The sequence below is a fragment of the Crocuta crocuta genome, unplaced genomic scaffold (genome assembly GCF_008692635.1).
Source record: "Crocuta crocuta isolate KB4526 unplaced genomic scaffold, BGI_CrCroc_1.0 scaffold13, whole genome shotgun sequence".
In the NCBI taxonomy this organism is placed as follows: domain Eukaryota; kingdom Metazoa; phylum Chordata; class Mammalia; order Carnivora; family Hyaenidae; genus Crocuta; species Crocuta crocuta.
This window is the reverse complement of record NW_027530007.1, coordinates 2,003,764-2,024,001: the sequence shown is the minus strand read 5'-3', so window position 1 is coordinate 2,024,001 and position 20,238 is coordinate 2,003,764. Positions and strand designations below refer to the sequence as shown.

Sequence of the window (20,238 nt, the reverse complement as noted above, 5' to 3'; positions counted from 1 at the left end):
AATGCTAATGGCTGTAGCATTTTATGATGTAAATTGATTCTCCAAGTTTGATAGAAACTGAATCTCATGAATGTATAAGTTGACCCATTAGTTAGATTTTTATTTTTAAGGCCATCCAGCTTTGGTTAACAAAGCCCTGGTCATGAGAAGCTTCTTGGCATTCATTTGATATGTAAGGAAAAGGTATAATAAACTTTTGGGTACTGTGGATACAGTGTAAGATTTTTTTAAGATTCATGGACTTCTTTTAAGATAAGAGGATATTAGAGAGAAAGCTGAGATACTGGTTTCTTCCCTTAGCATAAAACACAGCATCTAAAATACTGTGTGTAAACGGCAGCCTTATGGTCACGCTCTGCTTTGGAGAAGAGAGGCTCTTGTTACTAACTGGGCCAGAAGAGCCAAGGTCTTGAGCAAAAGCAGGCTTTCCCAGGGCAACTCATTTCTTAGGCCTGGCAGTGGGTTAAACCGGTTAGTTTGTTATCTTGGAAACTATAGTGAAGTCCAAGAAAGAATGGATTGTAGGAATAAATCACGTGTTTGGGGCAAGATAATAGCAGTGTTGGAGTCCCCTATGAAGCCTAGTTGACATTTAGTTTTTAATGAAAACAGAAGGAATTTGGCTACAGTGTGATTAGGGGTTTGAAGGGTTTGTGACTCATGAGGAACCTTTTTATCTTCATAATGTATGATTTAGTAACATGCCTCTGATGGTCTGTGACAGATCACATGAAGACAGGTATCATTAAGCTGTGTGTGTTATTAACAGTAGTGCCTTGTATATTTCTTTAGTGCTTTATAATTTACAGAGAGTTTTAACATCCACCAATTCTTTTTTTTCCAGAATAGCCCTCCCTGGTAGGCATGTGTGTAAATAAAATGAGTAATATTACCTCCAATTTATAGTTGAGTAAACTAAGGCTAAAAAAAGGCTGTCTTGCGCATTCTTAAACGCCTATTAAGTCGTGGGTCTGAGGCTTCACCTTGGGTCTTCTGAATTGCTTTGGTGGTCTTTTCGGTCTAGAAAGAGCAGTGCCCCTCCCCCAGCTGGGTGTCTTGTTGAAATGCAGGTGCTGATTCGGTAGGTCTGGGGTGGGACCTGAGGTTCTTCATGTCTAACAAGCTCCCAGGTGATGCCAGTGCTGCTGAGACCAGCCTTTGAAGGAGCAGGTGGGAGAGAGGATGAATGGCTGGCGGCTCTCCATAACCAAGAGCTGATAGTCCCTCTTTGCCCTGAAGTAAAGATGCTGACCATTAAGCAAAGAGAAAATAAATGTGTCTGAGACCTCTTTCATTTCCAGGGGACATACTTAGTCTGCAAGTAGTCAGGTCCTGGTTGTCATCTGTTCTGTGTATCTCAGGGCAGGTTAGGGTCTCAAGAGCAGCTACTCAAAGCAAGGGAGGCTGCTTTCCTCCCGTAAGTCCAGCTGTCTGTTCCACTCACATTTCTTGTCCTCAAGAGGAACTGCTTTCGAATGCCTTAACCTAAAGAGTATCTAGCAGTAACAGTGCTTCATGGGAAATGTATTTTTATGACCCCATATTGGTCAGCCAACAGATATATTTTGAATGCACCTAAGAATAAACATTGAGACGATATGAAATTCAGTAAAATTGTATTTAATATTATAATGTAATCATTTTGCATAATGATAGCATTAAAAAATGGAATTCAGGCTCATGAGTACTGTATTTTGATAGTTCCCCAAATGCGTCACATTGTCACACTGCCGAACATTCTCGTATAGTTAGTGCTCTATTACATACCTGGTCCTTTTTGCACTTGCTTTTTACACATGTAGTATCTTCTCTCTTCTCTTTGCATAGGCTTCTTGCAGAGTCTCTTAAGGAGGCCTTTGTATTTGGGATTTAATGAAGACAGAAGCAGCATTTAGTGACATGAATTGGCCAGAGCTGAGTAGTTTTCCCAACCCTGTAATAAGTCAATCTAAATATCTTTAAATCTTTTTTGACGTGAGATAGGGTTTATATGTTGGCACATAAATGTTGCATACAGAATATTTGGTATCATGGTCAGTATGTGATAGGGGGCTTTAAGAACATACTCTACAAAGTCAACACGACAGTATTTTAANTTATGTTTTACTTATTATTTTTATAATATAAATATATTTTATTTTTATTAGAGTTAACAGACCTAATCGTTGTCTCCCAAGCATGATAGGAAAGCAGTGATTAGAATATTTGTTGTTTTGTAGATAGGTAGTACTCATTTTATCCTTAAGCAATCTTGAGAAGAAGCCAGGATGGGGGTGGAGTGATAGTTGTCAATTGTGCGGGAACAATCAGGGTTGATGTTCTGTAAAACATAGTTTATACGTATTGGTAAGAAAACCTTTTTAGGAATCAGGCATACATTTTTCTCTAATGTTTGTTAATGTCCTCTTTTATCACTTAAGATGAACCATTCTGAGGTTTAAACTAAAAATGAAAAAGAAAAAAGTAGTGAACTCTGGCTGCTTTTTCTTATTTCTTTAATTTTTTCAGTGTTTATTCATTTTTGACAGACAGAGCACAAGGGGGGAGGGGCAGACAGAGAGGGAGACACAGAATCTGAAGCAGATTCCGGGCTCTGAGCTGTCAGCACAGAGCCCGACATGGGGCTTGAACTCACAAACCGCGAGATCATGACCTGAGCCAAAGTCCGATGCTTTACTGACTGAGCCACCCAGGCGCCCCGCTCTCTGCTTTTTCTTGTTAAATTTTCAGATCGATAGGGCTTTTAAATGGGTTTAGTACCCATTTATTGACCAACAAAAATAATACATCAACACTTCCAAATTCAGGGGCCAAATTATTATCATAATTGTTAAAAGCTATTTTTTAGAAATAACTGTACATATAAAGTAACTACATAGAAGTCTGGCCTAGAAAGCAAGATACTGTTTGCTAGAGATAATTGTGGTAATTACAGCCAAATAAAGGGGAATACTGAGGTTTATTTTTTCTTAACTAGACCATCCTGAACTACTCTTCCAAGTAAAAAGTTTCTTTTCCAAGGAACTTTTATTTTCTGAATAGAAATTCTTACATAATCCTATCCATCATAGGGAATTCTAAATCCAACATTGCTTTCATTTAGATCCATGTTATCCAGATGTGCTCATGTTAGTTAAGAACAGTTGGTTAGTATCCAGATAGCCCTTGAAGACTGGTTAGTTGTTTTAGGCCCAGCTCCAACAGCAGCCCAACTACCCAGCTAAAGCTTTTGAAGAGGTCAAGTGCAAACAAAGTATGGAAGATAGAGTTAGAGACAGCATTTTAAAGTGGATCTATTTTTACTTGAGCAGAATATCACCTTTCTGTTTCATATGTTGATAGGAAGAGTTGTCATTTAAAGTGATATTCCTCAAATGGCTAGAAATGCCATGGGTTTTCCTAAGGAGAAAACATCTATAGGTTGTATTTATTAAAATATTGCTTGGGGAATTTTAAATGATGCTTAATGACAAATATATTTGCCTAGCTTAATTTATGTTCTGGAAATTTATTTCTTAAAAAATTGGAAGTGAAGTGTTTGTTGGTTTAAGTGTGTGAAAACAAAAAAGCAGACCCACCATAAGGATCCTTTTCTTCTGCTTCCTGTTCTCTGGGTACCAGCGTTAATTGCGCGCACGTAGTGCATCAGTTTGGCATGACGAGAAAATAGCGAACCCAGTGTGTACTTGTGGAAGGACTCATATCAAAACCCTCTTATTTTCTAGAAAAACAGTTTGGTTGATAAGAACCCCACACGGTCTGCTAGTAGGGATTCATTTTTAACATCATCCCTGTTTGACTGCTTCTTTTTCTACCTTCTCATCCTCTAACTTTTTTCTAGGGCTGCTCTTTTTAGTAAAGCTAAACAAAACGTGGCGTCCTACAGCCTTACTAACCTTTGTTAATCCGCCTGCTCGTCACATCTCGTATGGCATCTGTGCTCACTCATGGGGGAGAGAGTTTCTGGAAGAAGCAACAGCAATAACCAAGGCAAATGTTGGGGAAGTGGCTGCATGGGCATTAGCATGTATGGGGCATAGGTTTTACTTCATTTTCTCAAGATGGTGGAGATGTCATTTCATGGCATTTTGTTAAATAAAAACTTCACATGACCTTCAAGGGAAAGGTCACTGTATCAGTCCTTCTAAGAAATTGGATTGCAGATCTCATCACTTAAGCCAGAAAGTGGGAATTTGCATTAGTGTTACTAAACAAGCAAAACTTTATATTAATAATCTTTATATACATATATCTCAGTAAACGTACACATCATTTAGGGGGTTTTTTATGTTTTTGTGTTTCGGTTTTTTTTTTTTTTTTAGTTTTATTTATTTATTTTTGGTTTTGGTTTTAAATTTGTTTAAGGCTTTTTTGCTTGTTTTTTCTTCAATTTGATTTTCCTTTTTTACATTTTAATTTTGGTTATTTTGGGGCCATTTTTTGATTTTGTTTTTCCAAAGGACGCGGATTCTGATAGCGGGGACGATTCTGACAAGAGGTCCTGCGAAGAGAGCTGGAAACTGATTACTTCTCTGAGAGAAAAGCTACCTCCCAGCAAGTTGCAAACCATTGTTAAAAAATGTGGCCTCCCTAGCAGTGGGAAGAAACGAGAGCCAATTAAAATGTATCAGATCCCCCAAAGAAGGCGCCTGAGTAAAGATTCCAAGTGGGTCACCATCTCAGATCTTAAGATTCAGGCTGTAAAGGAGATCTGCTATGAGGTTGCACTCAATGATTTTAGGCACAGTCGGCAGGAGATTGAAGCCTTGGCCATCGTGAAGATGAAAGAGCTTTGTGCCATGTATGGGAAGAAGGATCCCAATGAGCGGGACTCCTGGAGGGCAGTGGCCAGGGATGTCTGGGACACTGTTGGTGTAGGGGATGAGAAGATCGAAGACATGATGGCCAGCGGTAAAGGTGGAACTGATGTAGACGACCTCAAGGTTCATATTGACAAACTGGAAGATATTTTGCAAGAGGTAAAAAAGCAAAACAACATGAAAGATGAGGAAATAAAAGTCTTAAGAAACAAAATGCTCAAAATGGAGAAAGTCTTGCCACTGATTGGTTCTCAGGAACAGAAAAACCAAGGAAACCACAGAGCAAAGGAACCTGTTGGCGCTAGTGTCGGTAGCAAGTCTGAGAGTGACGGAAGCAGAGGGGACAGTGGAGAACTCGAGAAAGAAGAGCGCGTCTCCCAGCTTATGAACGGGGATCCGGCTTTTAGACGCGGACGCCTGCGCTGGATGAGGCAAGAGCAAATCCGCTTTAAGAATCTGCAGCAGCAGGAGATAGCAAAGCAGCTTCGTAGGCAGAACGTACCTCATAGGTTCATCCCTCCTGAGAACCGGAAGCCCCGGTTCCCCTTTAAGAGCAACCCTAAACACAGAAACTCTTGGAGCCCCGGGACCCATATCATCATAACAGAAGATGAGGTAATAGAGCTTAGAATCCCAAAAGATGAAGATGGAAGGAGAGGAAATAAAGAGGAGAGCCAAGAAAAGGGGAGCAGAGCAGCTCCTAAGGATCCCCAGTTACCATGGGGCCCTCAGGGCACGCGAAGCCAAGATCACATCCAAGTCAGCAAGCAGCATATTAACGCTCAACAACAGCCACCTCAGTTACGCTGGAGAAGCAATTCTCTCAATAACGGCCAACCGAAAAGTACGCGCTGCCAGGCATCTGCCTCCTCAGAATCATTGAATTCCCACGGTGGTCACCCCACTGCCGATCTGCAGACTTTCCAGGCGAAGCGCCATATTCATCAGCACCGACAGTCTTACTGTAATTATAACACTGGAGGTCAGTTAGAGGGCAGTGCAGCCAGTTCCGTTCAGAAGCAGACTGACAAACCCAGCCACTGTAACCAGTTTGTGACACCTCCAAGGATGAGGCGCCAGTTTTCGGCACCCAATCTCAAAGCTGGTCGAGAAACCACAGTATAAATTACTGGACAAACTTGAAATCTTGGTGGAGGAAACAGGCAATGTTAGCTCACGATTTGAGTTGGTTCTAGCCTTGGCCTTGAGTTCCTACTATTTACATTATGATTTTAGTGTTGCGTTCTTACACATCTTAACTGATTTTAATATTGTTAAAACATAAAACACTGGTAAACGTTTCAGCACCTCCCTTTTGTTTGCATGCCATAAATGGGCAGTTTCTGGAATTTTGGACAAAACACTGAGACCTCCCTTATTTTTTTGAGACTTTCCTCCTTCCTTGGTGCCTCGATAATACACTTACTTACCAGACCGGTCCGGTTTTGGTGTAAGTTTGTTATGTTTTTATAATGCCTATAAACTGATTTGATATCCAGAAAGACCTGCCTCTCTTGGTTAATGCAGACACTCCAGAGGGGGGCTTGATACACAGAATTAAATGTCTGCTATTTCCCCATGAATGTTAGATGTTAGTTTAACATGTGACTATGTGGACACAGCTTTGGATTTCTCATCCATGTCTGTTCCTGTCCTTAAATATAATTGGAATTTTCATAAGCCAAAACTAAATGTCTTCGGACATATTTTGTAGTACACAGCTTTGCATCCTTCTGCAGAACTTCCCCATCTTCCTCTTCTACTACATTTTACACAGAACTGCTTCAGTAGCTTTGTTTTGCTTTGGTTTTTTTTTTTTTTTAATGTTATCAGTATGTGTATGAAACTTGTCATAATACTGAAATCTTTAAATTGGCACCATTTCTGGATTTGTTTGTAGTTTGCTTTTGAAGTTTAACACATCATTTCTTACACACACACACACACACACACACACACACACATACACATTCACACTCTGAACTAATCACCAAAATCAGGCCAACAAAATACTTGTATGCTGTTTGAGCAGTGTGTATAAGTTCACAGGGAGGTTATTTGGTGGAGAGAGGGAAGAAGTGGGTCGTGGGGAGAAGGCCACACAGCACGTGGCTCTGTGCCACTTATTTTCAGGAGATGATGATATCATGAGTTAACTTTGGTTGGATTGAGAATAAAAGAGATGATTGTATAATAAACTATTCTTTGCTTAACAGTAGTAATGCTCACAGATGCTCAAGCGAGGGAAGAGAAGTCCTGATGAACATTTATTGTATCAATACCTCATTTTACTGTGTTGTGGTCTCAGTTTGCCTCACTGGAGAATCCACTAAAAAAGATGGATTTTAATGGGAAGAAGAGAATACTTTTCTGCATCCTTCCTCATCTCTTGAACTTCTCGGCAACTTTTTTCAAGGCGGTGCAAAGAGCCAGAGATGTCTGTGATACTGCCTCACTTCGTGCTGATGACTCCTAGGTCACGGGGTCACCTGCCCAACACTCGTCTTCCAGGTGGCGTGGAATTGCAGCCAACATAGTGATTAGCATTCATGGAAGTCTTCAAGATTGTGTTTATATGGTTTTCTTTTCCTTTGCGTGTGGGCACTATGCCTTGTTAGAACACATTATTTTTAACCATAGTATTTTTATTTTATTTTATTTTATTTTATTTTTTTTGCTTCTAAGAAAATGCTTTCTTAATGCACAGAAAGTTGCTTCTGATTAACTTTGGGGACATTTTTGCTTTCGTAGCTAGAATAGTTCTAAGTATTCAACTGAGGCTTGATGGCATATTAGACAGATTAGGGTGAATGATGTTTGTAATGGGTGGACTCCTTTGAGATGACAATGTCCTGTACCATGTGGTTCGAATGAACTCAGTAGGCTACTTCAGATCAGTCACTTCAGCGCATCTCGTGTAAGCCCTGCTTGTTTTCTCTATTATTCTTAGATACATTAAATATTCCTTTTTTGCAAAAAGTTCATTTTCTACTACAGGTTTCCCTGACTATCCCAAAGTAGAGTGTTTTCTGTGAAACTTTCCCTGAGCTGAAATGGTGTAAAGTGAAGAAGCCATTACCGTTAATTTATATGGGAAAAAATTTGAGGGTTCCCAGGCCCCCCCAAAAAATAACCTCTCTTAGGCTTTTCTGATACTTAATGACCCATCTTGCTAACGGATGCAGGGAATAAATCAAGATAAAGCACAGGTGCTTACAGACACGGTTCAGAGATCCAGCAGCTTGACGCCCAGCTTCTGTGTGTGTTTCCCCGGGAAGGAGCCCGGCGGGACCGCTAGCTGCTTGGGACGTGCGCGCGCTACCTCTAATGGCTGGCTGCAAAACACACTGAACGCGGGTTCTCGTAAAAGCGAAAATGCCCTTTGGATTCCTTCCACTTAGCAAAAACAGGTACCAACATAGGTCTTTCATAAAAGCAAGGGACGTGACACAGACTTTTGAAATGTGAGGGATACCTGTATTAATAATAGTAATCACTGACTGAGCTTTCAGCCCTGTAGCAAAAGTAGACTCTCATTTCCCTAACTTGAAATAAGATAGAATAGGCCTATGTATTTTTTCATTTTTATGGTGGCCTTTTAATCTTGTTATGAGCAGTTGCCTCCCTTTCCCACTAAGTAACAGGAGTGAGTTTCTACTGGTGATCAGGTGACACTATAGAATGAGAAGTAATACAGCATTTTCATTTACAAATGTGAGTTGTGGTAAGCACTGGACCCATACCGATATTCCAAAGAATTAGGTTTGTGTTTGTGCTTCATCTGCTGATCTACATGCCCTCGTATGGCTAAAATGTTTAGATATGTAAAGGAGCCCTTAATTTCAGATGACCAGAAAGAAATGAACCGAGGTTTGATTGATTGCCACATATGTCCCCTCCTGCATTTCAGAGCAGATGCTGGTCTTAGAAAATAACTTGGGATGAATAAAACTATTTCAATGACTTTTTAACTAAATAAGCTATTAGTGCCATGCTTCTGTAAGCAGTTGACATAGCCCACACCGGTTTGTTTTTAAATTTGACAATATCTCTCCCTAACCGTAAATAGTACATGACCAAAGAGAAACGGTCATCATTAAACCATTATTACTGAAGTATTCGTAGCTATTATCATAGAAAAATGAGGGGAAATGTGCTACTGAAATTATATAATGATCTGAAAATTATGGGAATGTAAAGGAGTGCTAATTACTTAGTATAATTTTACACACCACAGTGGTATTCCTGGGAAAGTTAAAGACATTCTGTTCATCTAATAAGTCTAAACCAAAGGGCTTTTCCTTTATTTTTGTCTCTTAATTCTTTCTAGCGCTTCAAATTGTTTCTCCATTCACTGGAGACCCAATGAATGGGGATTGTGTTTTCCATTGAAGTGACTTGAAGTGACCTCTCGTGCTTTAGGTGCAGGTTGATGCTGAAAATAAACACAACACAACACAGTTTGCCACACTGGTGTCTACATTAAAGGCTCTCAGACTACAGGAAGTTACATAGATTTCCTCTGGTCAGCTGCTGCACGCCCGGGCCTGACTCGTCCTTAGCAGGCCTTGCCTTAATGATTCGTACCCAGGACTGGGGGAAGGGGAAGGTGCCGTGGCCTGGTGTGCCATAGTGAGGACACCTTCTTAGTGCAGCGCAGAGCTGACATCTGTCCTGTAGTGGGAGAGCCAGAGTCTGCGTTATGAGCAGTTTTCATACTTGTCCAGTTTATGTCATCTTTTCAAGTTTCAAAATCTGCTCTAGGATACTTAGTTTGAACCACTCTAGGTTGTGAAATGTATTGGTTTCCTGCCATCGTTACTGTAAAAAGAAGTTGTGAATCTTCTTGTTAACGAACTATGGATTTCTCCCTCAATTTCTAAAATAAAGTGCTTGAAGATTGTCTGTGAGTGTCAGATCTACCTTTTCAGAAAGGGAGAGTTAGTGTGTAATGTTAAAAAAATAAAGTCCTCGTTCAATAAAAGCTGAAACCATCTTTTAAGTAAGAGTGTGATTTCTTCTGATGTGGGAAGAAGGAAAAGTGAAACAGGGTGGTGCTAATTAAGTCTGGTCTTGACTTTTATTTATTCCTATTTCATCTGAAGATGGTTGCAAAACACATCTTTTTAAAATGTATTTCTGCGCAGACTTGGTTCATTTAAAGCTTTTGCTTCTGTTGCCCTCTTCTGTTTATTGAAATTCTGTCTTAAATGGGATCTTTAACCCCTTTCTACGCCATGTTTTATTTTAATAAAAATGTGTGTAGTGTAAGTTGAGTTTAACTACAACTGTGTTTTCAATCTTTTTATCATATAATCTGAAAGTTTAAAAAATGAAATTGTTCCTTTCACATGGGTAGAAACTAAACTTCTAAAAAGCTTTCAGTAACTCTGTTTAGCTTTTCTTTTTTCCCTTAATTGCTCCCCTTCTCCACTCAGAGTGTTAGTGGTGTGCTAGAGGTGACACAGGACAAAGCAGAAGAGTTTTCTGGAATGGGCTGTCAGTCTTAATGATCATTTGGACATTACACTATTTTTTTATATCAAAGAACAACACAATCGTGTATTATGGAGTAGAATACCAAATCTTCATGAGCCTTTTTCCCCCATGGGTTTTTAATATGAAATTTGGAACTTGAGAAAAATGTTATACTTGGATTGGTCTGCTCCAGACCCCATTCTCTGCCCCTTAAAGTTCTTTGTATTTGTCTGCCAGTGAACAAACCGGTGGAAAATTGGCCAAGACCTGACCCTTTTTAGGGCGACACACACAATTCCAGTGCAGTATGATATGTGCAGTGATAGTTGTGCACACAGGGGGAGAGTGGGGAAAGGTGTTTGAAGGAGGTCCTGAGCCAAGAGCAGAGTCCCAAAGTACAACTGGGAATTTCTCCACGTGAAGAATGGCAGGTGAGCGAGGAAGCCTGTCAGGTCCAGGGGAACTGTGCATAGCGTGAGGTGCTCCGAACAGCAGCTGTGTGTCCGGGGCTTGTAATAGAGGAGGGGTGTTGGGGAGGGGGAAGAGCCAGATCATGGCATGCTCAGGGGCTGGGATTTTATCTGGAGTGTGATGGGAAGCTTCCAAATGATTTTGTACAGGGCGACTGCATGGTTAGATTCACCTTTTAGAAATGATTAAAGTTTGGGTTGGAAGGTGGCAAATGCAGAGCCCAGTGCTCCAGTTCGGAAGTTGCCCCATGGACTACATGAGAAACGATGCTTTCCAAACACAGGCAGGGACAGAGGAGAGAGAGAAAGACTCTGATAGATAACTGATCCGTTTGTTGATTCTACCTCCAGTAATCTGTCAGAGTCTTTCCCAGATCAGTTTGTGGGTGGGATAAACCCTTGTGTATACAACCCGAAAGGTCATGAATGCTCTCACTTGGATTGTGGTTGGAAAGTAAATGAGACCAAGACGGTACTGGGGGATTGGGAGAAAATAGAAGCCACAGAGGTCTAAGAATAGATGTCTTGGGATCCCTGGAGGGAGAGGTCTGGGGCTGAGTCCTGGTGGTGCTGCAGGTGGTAAGCACGTTTAGGTGTTGACAAGAATCAGGGCGTGGATATCTCCCTTCCGGCCATTGCTTGCTAATTATAATCTGCCATTAAAAGAGGAAGGTACTAATAGCAAAAGGAGCCAAGTCTGTAGTGTCAAAAACAGACCTAACCAGAAACCCTGGAATGGTGATGTTCATTTCACCTTAAATGCTTCCTCCTCAGAGATGCTCCAGTGTGGCGCCGTCATCTCTTCCTGGGAGTGCTGCAGCAGCCTCCTAACTTGTCTCTCTGCTTCTGTTCTGGACTCCTAAGCCACCGTCTGCACAGCAGCCAGCACCATGTTGTAAAAACAAAAATCAGATCATATCAGTAGCCTCTGGTGGCTTCCCCTTGTGCTTTAAAATCTGAACTTCTCACCATAGCCTACAAACTTTCCATGTTCTGGCCGCTTGCCTGCCTGTCTGACTTCTTTTGTAACCTTTCCACACTGCAAGCATTTTGGACTTTTTGTACCCTGAACATGCCAAATTTGTTCCCACCTCTGGGCTCTTGCACTTGCTTAAGACTGGAATCCTTCCTCAACATGTTTAACTTCTCTTCCAGATCTGTGCTCATGTGCGCTTTCCCTGCCCCAGTCCCCCTCCCTATCCCTCTGGCTCTCACAGTTGTAATACTGATGACCTGTAGTTCGTTGTGCTTGTTTGGTTCTTGCGTGAGTGTATAAACTCACCTGGAATAAGCTCCTTATCTGTCTTGTTGGCTCTACCTTCCATCTGTACACATTGCCTAGAAGAGCCGTTCTGAAATGATAGTGTGCACCAGAACTCCTTGAGGGCTTGGAAGAGCACAGATTCCTGGGCTGCCACCAGAGTTTCCGATTCAGGAAGTCTGGAGTGGAACCTGATAATTTGCATTTCTGGTAAGTTCCCAGGTGGTGGTGATGCTGAGGATGCTGGACCAGCACCCACCTCTGAAAACCACTGATCTAGAACAGGGGTTGGCAAACTTAACTATCTAAAGGACCAGATAGTGAATATTTTAGGCTTTGTGGGCCCTGTGGTCTCTGTTGCAACCACTCATCTCCACTGTTGTAGCTGAATAGCAGCAATATGCAAAGAAATGGGCATGGCTATGTTCCAGTAAAACTTTATTTACAAAAAGTAGGCAGTGGGCTGGATCTGTCCCCTAGGCTGTAGTTTGCCAACCCTGATCTAGAAGATAGTCACTTTGGGGAACTTCCACTAGAAGCTTAGTGCATGAGTATGTATCTGATCTAGAAGCCAGGTATGTGGCAGATGCTAGTGATTCCATGGTGAATGGCAGATCCCTGGCCTCAGGAACTTCAGAGTGGTGGACAAGACAGCCATTGGACCAACAGTCACACTGATAGTTATACGGTGTGTTTGTGACAAATGCCATGAGGGAAAAATGCAAGCTGCTCTGAAAGTTTACCACCAGGAGACTCTAGGAAAGAAAGGCAGCCTGTCCTTTGCTCTCACCTGATGACCCCGAGAAAAAGAAGAAAACCTGCCTTTCTGCCCACTTCTAGTTGTTCTGTGTGCGTCTGTCGTGCGTCCTTCCCTACTGTTGGTGGATGAACTGGCCTTGGTCCTGCCTTAGCCCCACCCATTTTCCCTGCACTCCCTCTTACATCACCTTCTCAAGAACTCCCTGTACGCTCACCCCTTCTCTTGTACATCTTCATTCGAGCATGGCTTCATTTCACCACTTTCGAAACACTCCCATGTTGCCTGAGAGCCGCCACTCCGTGTCTCTGTTGCTTGTTGTAGAAATGCACCTGCAGAGTTCTCTGTACTGTCCCACTCGTCCACACCCCCCCATTTCCTTTTATCACTCTTTTATTATTACTTCTCCCCATTCTTGCTTGAACTCACTCTGTAGTCAGACTCTTGTCCCATATCACCACACTGAAGCCACTCTTCTCAGGGCCACCAAAGATCTCCACAGTGACGGTGACAAATCCAGTGGTGTTTTTCTCAGCCCTCTACCCTGATCTGAAGACGCCATAGGCAACTATGACCTGACGACCTTATAGCTGACCGGCATCTCACAGTTAAACCATCTAAACTGGAGCAGCCAACTCAGGCCCCAAATCCCAAGAGCCATCCTCAGTTTCTCCTTCTGTTCTCACACCCCATGACCCCATCATCTGTAGGTCATACTTCCACTACCAACCCCATTCACTGATAACCACCTTGACTGCTGACACCCTGGGCCAACTACCACCGTCTCCCTCAACGTTGCTGGGACAGCGTCATGACTGCCGTCTCCAGGCTCTTTTCCACAGAGTGATGTTTTTAAAAGATATGGCAGACCCCTGTTACTTGCCAGCTTCTGAACACTGCCCAGTGACTTCCCTCAGAATGAAATCCACGGTCCTTACCATGTCCAGTAAGGCCGTCCGTAACCCAGTCCCTGTCTGCCTCCTTCACAGCTGTGTTCTTGCTCCTCCGCTCCCCCCCCCCACAGGTTTTCCTGTTTTTTCTTAAAACGCACGAGGCTCCTTTCCATCTGAGGATCATTGTACTTGCTGTTAGTTCTCCTTTATTTGGAATCCCCCTCCCCCACCACTCCCCTCAGAGATCTCAGCACGCCTGCTTTGATCTCTGATTAAATGTGGTCTCTGCAGAGAGACCTCCCCTGACCACCTGATCTAAAAGTCTTCTGTTCCTCTCTCCTCCGCATTACCTACCTCCCAGCCTTTATTTTCCTTCGTAGTACTTCTCTCTGCCAAAACCATGGTGTATCTCATGTCTGTTTACCATTGAGTGTCGAGTGTCTGTCTCCCTCACCAGTGAGACTTAGTGGAGAAAAGAGCATGCCCTGGAGTCCAGTTGCTTGAGTTCAAGTCCCATATCCATGCTTGCTTAACTCTGATCTTTATAACATTTAGTTAACTTTTTAAATCCTTTTTCTTCTTCTTTAACATGAGGTTAACAGTAGTACCATCCTCATAGGGTTATTAGGAAGATTCAGATAATCTATGCAAAACATTAAGAACAGTTCCTGGCACAAAGTAAGCTTAAAAAAAAGGATGGCCAGGAGAGAGAGAACATTCTAGTAGAGGGAACAGCCAGTTTAGTGCCTTTATAGGTATGGGGATATATTTAACCAACTAGGACTTCTTACAAACACAAAACGCTACTGCTAAAATATATTATTTGGTGTGCTTCCCATAATTATCATAGTTTTCACCATGAAGTCAACAGAACAATAGCATCCCAATCTCTCTGTCCGTTTGTTGTAGGAAAATCCAATACTTAAGAGTTTTTCTGATAAGATACAAAATGTCCCTCTTGGAAGCTCATATACAGCCTGGTTTGGGGAAGAGGAGGGTCAGTTTAGGAAATCGTGTTGATACTCGGATTATCTATCAACTGCTGATAGAGTTTTTCTCTGAGTCAAAATGCAGTTAAAGTTCTAGGCCCATAGTGTTACAGGAAATCTTTTTAGGTCCGCTTTACTGCCACTTTAGAGCCTTTAGGGAAGGTCACCCTCATACCTTAACTGTCAGATTCTAAGGATTTTGTTTTTATCAGTAGTTTGACCAGCTTGTAAACTGATTTTTGAAGGAAACCTCAAAAACAAGCCAGTCACTAAAAGCCAGAATCATGTGATTCCACATGAAGGAAGTATCCACATGGGATACTTAAAGTAGTTAAAATCAGAGACAGAAAGTAGAATGGTAGTTGCCAGGGGAGGGAGAAGGGGGAGTGGAGAGTTAGTGTTCAGTGGGTGTGGAGTTTCAGTTGTACACGGTGGAGAGTGTTCTGGAGACGGATGGTGGTGGGAACACAGCAATGTGAATGTACGTCACACCGCTGAACTGTTCACTTAAAAATGGTTCAGATGGTAAATTTTATGCTCTGTGCACTTTACTATAATTAAAGTTGCAGGGGAAATGAAAAGCAAGGAAAACATCCTCAAGATAAAATACTAACATTTTTTTCCATCTGAGGATTTTTATGTAAACTGGCTATCTTCCTCCATCTTCCTCTTTTTACTGAAAGGGTCTCATAGAACATAGAGATTTTCTAAGGGGAAAAAAAGCAGTCTTTCCCCAACCTTTTATTTTGAAATATTTCAAACATACCAAAAGAAAAGATAGTACAGTGGATCTTTGTATACCCATATTTATGTATTTTCTTTTCTGAATCATTTGAAAGTAAGTCGCAGTCATTCATGGTGGAGTTTACCCCCAAATACTGCCATGTGTATCTCCTAAAATCAAGGATATTCCCTTAATGCCATTAACCTACCCAAGAAATTTAATAATGATTCTCTACTGTGTAGTAGACTGCCCATTTTCAGATTTTCCTAATTGTCTAAAAAAATATGTGTTAGAAATATGTGTGTTTTAAATTTTTTTTTTAATGTTTTATTTACTTCTAGGAGAGAGAGAGACAGTGTGAGCAGGGGAAGGTCAGAGAGAGAGGGAGTCACAGACCGAAACAGGCTCCAGGCTCTGAGCTGGCAGTCAGCACAGAGCCCGACGCGGGGCTCGAACCCACGAACCGCGAGATCATGACCTAAGCGAAAGTCGGACGCTTAACCGACTAAGCCACCCAGGCGCCCCGAAATATGTGTGTTTTAATCCCAGGTCCAAGCGAAGTTTGTATATTACCTTTGGTTATGATATTTCTCTCCTCATTACATTGGTATTTTGGAATACCAGTGTATTCTCAGCTACATGTTGCTTTGTCTGATTATTTCCTCAAGATTAAAGTTAAGCATTTTTGATAAGAATGCTGTCAAGGTGACACTGTGTACTTCCCTTGCATCAGATCGGTAGACAAAATGTCAAATTGTCCTATTATCAGTAATGTTAAAAAGTTTAATCAATTTAATGTGACATTTGCCAGCTCTTTCTTTTTCTTACTAATAACTATCTAGGGTGGTACTTGGGATTCTGTGATGATTCTGTGCTCCGTCCACCTTTCACTGAGTTGTTTTAGCATTTCTTAATGATCTTTGTCTTGACTCAGGTTACTACATCTAAGGTTGTGATGTAGTGGTTTTCTAATTGTCAATCCCTTTGCATTTATTTGTTAACTGGCTTTTTAATTTTTTTAAAGAGGAGCTTCCCCCCCCTTTCTTTCAAATATCACTGTGGACTCTTGGATTTCTTTTATATTCAATGTGCTATATTGTGTTTCTGTTATTATTCTTATTTACTTGCCAGTGGAATTCTGTGTCCTTTACAAATGGCCCCATCAGTCTTTGAGTACTTCCACCATTTCTGGCACAAGATATTCCAGGCTCACCTGTACTTTCCTTGCTTCAAACCTGGAATCCGTTGTTTTCCCAAGGAGCCCTGGTTCCCTTTAGTGGAGACTGGCATTTAGAAACCAAGATCTGGGTGCTAGATATACTTAGAAAATAAACTTTTTAAAGCGTTACCTGTCATTTTGATTGTGTTACCAATTAAGGGGGCTTTCACATTCAGTTTTAAATGTTCATCATTTGGTCCTTCCTTCGGTCCTGTGTGGGAGGCAGGTCATTTTAAAAACGACAAAAATGAGGTGTAGAGAGCATTTAGCTTGCCCAGAATTCTAAGACAAGTAAGAGCAGGTGCCACGAGCCAAACTTTTTCCTGCAAGTTAAATTTTTTTTTCATTTTTTTAATTTGCCATAGTACATAGTCTCCTAAAAAATGTGTTTTGATATCTATGATGCTGTGTCGCTGGCCCCTGCTCACTGCCAGCTCCACTAAAGAGGGAGAGCTTCCTTTGTGCGTTTTAAGTGATAAATGATGAGCCTTGAGAATATTTACATCCTTCTTAGCATCACCATTGGAAGCTCCTTTTGTAGTAGACTTTGCTAGGAAGCTTTCAGTGGTCCTTTATAGTGAATAGAATATGTGGCTTGTGACTTGGAGAGCTCTGTTTGACGACAGCACATGGTCACACCTAAAGCCTCTGTCTTATGACAGCCTATAATTGGGTCGCTCCGAGGAGGCAGGAAACCCAGGCAGTCTATCTTAAGATGCTATGCTTACGCTATGATATGGTATTTTATTATGTGAAGGTCTCTGCTTTTTCAGACAACACAAGCTTAAAAAAAATTTTGTTTTAGTTTAATTTTTTGAGAAAGAGAGCAGGGGAGGGGCAGAGAGAGAGAGGGAGAGAGAGTCCCAAGCAGGCTCCACACTGTGAGCACAGAGCCCAGTGTAGGGCCGGAACCCACAAACATGAGACCATGACCCAAGCCCAAATCAAGAGTTGGACGTTTATCCGACTGAGCCACCCAGGTGCCCCCTCAACACAAGCTTTTTAAAGTTAACACTCCAGGGAACCTTTCTAGACACTTTTTCCATAATCTCTCCCCACCATGAAATTTTCATCTAGGATACATAAGTACATCTGTTTATATACTGTGTGTATATTTGTGCTTTATACATAAAAAGAGTAAGGTTTTTTTGTCTCCTTCAAAAGCCATTCTTTGCCCTCTTTGGGGTGATACCACCCTCACTGAGAACACATGGAATAGATGGAGACATGAAGGCTAAATCTGATCTGTATGACAATAACACGTTTTGTATTATAATAGTATATTTTAGAATGTCTTTCTTGAGTAACTAAATACAATCTACAGATTATTTTGGTCCTAATAGCACTGTGACCCTTTGGTTACCTGAAGGCTGCATCCTACAGCTGCAAAGTATTTCATCCACAGAGAGCTTCAGAGTCCATAGTTCCCATCCAAACAGCTAGATAATCAGTACAGTTGATGATAATGGTGAATTTTCCAGTATTGTTTTTCCCTGGAGTTCCTTGATATTAGAAGGTACTACTTAAATACTACTATTAAATAAATTTAAAGGACAAATGAGTTTTCCTCTCAAAATCCCCCTCCCCCAATCTGGACCTGAGCCCCACATCAAGAACTCTCACGTGTGAGGGAATAGAGAGAGACTGCAGTTAGCTTTCTTCAGCACTTACCCGTTACAGACCATCTTGTGTGCTTTGTGGGGTTTTCCTGCGTATTTCTTTGTCATTTTATCGTTGCTTCCTGCCTCTGTCTTCTCTTTTATCTTTTGCCCTCTCTGCTTTCACCAGTACTGCGCTCATCTCTCCTCCCCTCCCTCCCCTTCCTCCCTCTCCTACATGTCCTCTCCTCTGTTTTCATCCAGGACTATGAGAGTAAGTTGCAGGCCTTGCAGAAGCAAGTTGAGACCCGCTCCCTCGCTGCCGAGACAACAGAAGAGGAAGAAGAAGAGGAAGAAGGTGAAATCTAGGGATGGAAACTTCCCTCTGTATAATCTTTTGGATCTGTCCTATCAGATTAACCCTTTATCTGTGATCAAAGCTGGATTTGATCATAGGTGATCCTACCATTTATTGATATTTTACCGAGCCAATTTAAAGGTGATTCTGAAGATTCTCAATTCTACAGACTGTGCTCTCTGTCCTGGGAGCGGGGCTGAATGTGTTCCATGGGACACAAGATTTCTTAGCTTGGTCTTCACAGAAATCTCTTGGGCAGCTTACATATATGTTTCATATTACTACATATATGAAGGTCATGTATATGTTGCAGATAAATTAACTCTGAAGACTCTGTGTACTAAATTTTTTATTTTTTAATAGTGAAGTAAAATAGTGACCTTAAGAAAAATAGATATATATGAAGTTGTACAGTATACTAAAGGATTATTATAAGCCCTGTATTAGATACATATTTTTTTAAAGGAGGAGAAGCTATTTCTTTAATGTACTGTTTTATTTACTTTTTTAATGTTTACTTATTTATTTTTAAAGAGAGTGTGCGCATGAGCAGAGGAGGGGCAGAGAGAGAAAATCCTAAGCAGGCTCCACACACAGCGCAGAGCCCGACACAGGGCTCAATGTCACAAACTGTGAGATTGTGACATGAGCTGAAATCAAAAGAGTAGAAGCTTAACTGACTGAGCCACCCAGGCACCCCTGTACTGTTTTAAATTGTAGGATTTTTTAAAAGTTTTCTGAAATGTATATGTACCTTCATAATATCAACAGAATTTTAGTAGGCTTTACTGAAAAGTAGAAAACAAAAACAACTGAATGGAGAAAAGCTTTAACTTTTACTTTAACTTGATAAAGGGGGATGAGGTGGGGAGAGATGTACATAGTTATGAGATCACCATTAATTACACTTCCTTTGCTCTTTCAGTTCCTTGGACACAACATGAATTTGAGCTGGCCCAGTGGGCCTTCCGGAAATGGAAGTCTCACCAGTTTACTTCATTAAGGGACTTACTCTGGGGCAATGCTGTTTACCTGAAGGAGGCCAATGCCATCAGCGTGGAACTGAAGAAAAAGGTACGGAGGGTGGGAGAACAGGGATCATCTGGAGGTGCAGCTGAGTCCAAGGGGCTTCATGGCTCACAGTCTTAAATTGACCTTTCCCTTGGGTGAACTCAGCTGCTTTTGGCTATGAAACAAGTTTATACATGCCTTTATTTTACATATGGGCCTGGAACATAGTAGGTACTAAGTGAATATTTATTACATGGCATTTTCAAAAGAACATGTTTTCTAACTTATTTATAAAGGAGGAGATTCTATTCCGACAAAAGCTGGGGAAGCATATTAGTAAGAGAAAGCTACTCTTGGGTTTCTGAAATTCCCAATTTTCTTTTCGTTTTCTACCATTACATCTGCACCTCTAAGTCCAAAGTGTCCCTCCTCCTCTAGGGTCTGAGAGGCAGCTTTGTGCAGTAGACAAGCGCCCTGGGTTCCACTTCCAGCTCTCCTAGTTGTATTGACTCTGACAGCCCTGTGCCTCCATTCCCTCATCTATAAAATGGGCTTGGCAACAGCCCCTGGCATCTAGGGTTTTGTGAGGGATGGAAGAGTAAATACATGTAAAGAGCTGAAATAGCTCTTGGACGTGGTGAAAGACAATAAACGTTCCCG

General features: G+C 41.5%; 1 protein-coding gene across 6 annotated transcripts in view; it reads left to right on the top strand.

The window, feature by feature from the left end:
• KIF1B (kinesin family member 1B) overlaps positions 1 to 20,238 on the top strand; it is a 122,478-nt gene that overhangs the window by 57,077 nt on the left and 45,163 nt on the right. For 5 of the 6 annotated variants that reach the window (XM_077763826.1, XM_077763824.1, XM_077763823.1 and 2 more), the window contains 2 exons: positions 18,474 to 18,567; positions 19,493 to 19,641. In XM_077763826.1, coding sequence (XP_077619952.1) covers positions 18,474 to 18,567; positions 19,493 to 19,641 — 243 coding nt within the window. Of the gene's footprint in view, positions 1 to 4,460; positions 10,097 to 18,473; positions 18,568 to 19,492; positions 19,642 to 20,238 lie in introns of those variants that run through there. The other variant, XM_077763827.1, reaches the window with a different exon arrangement.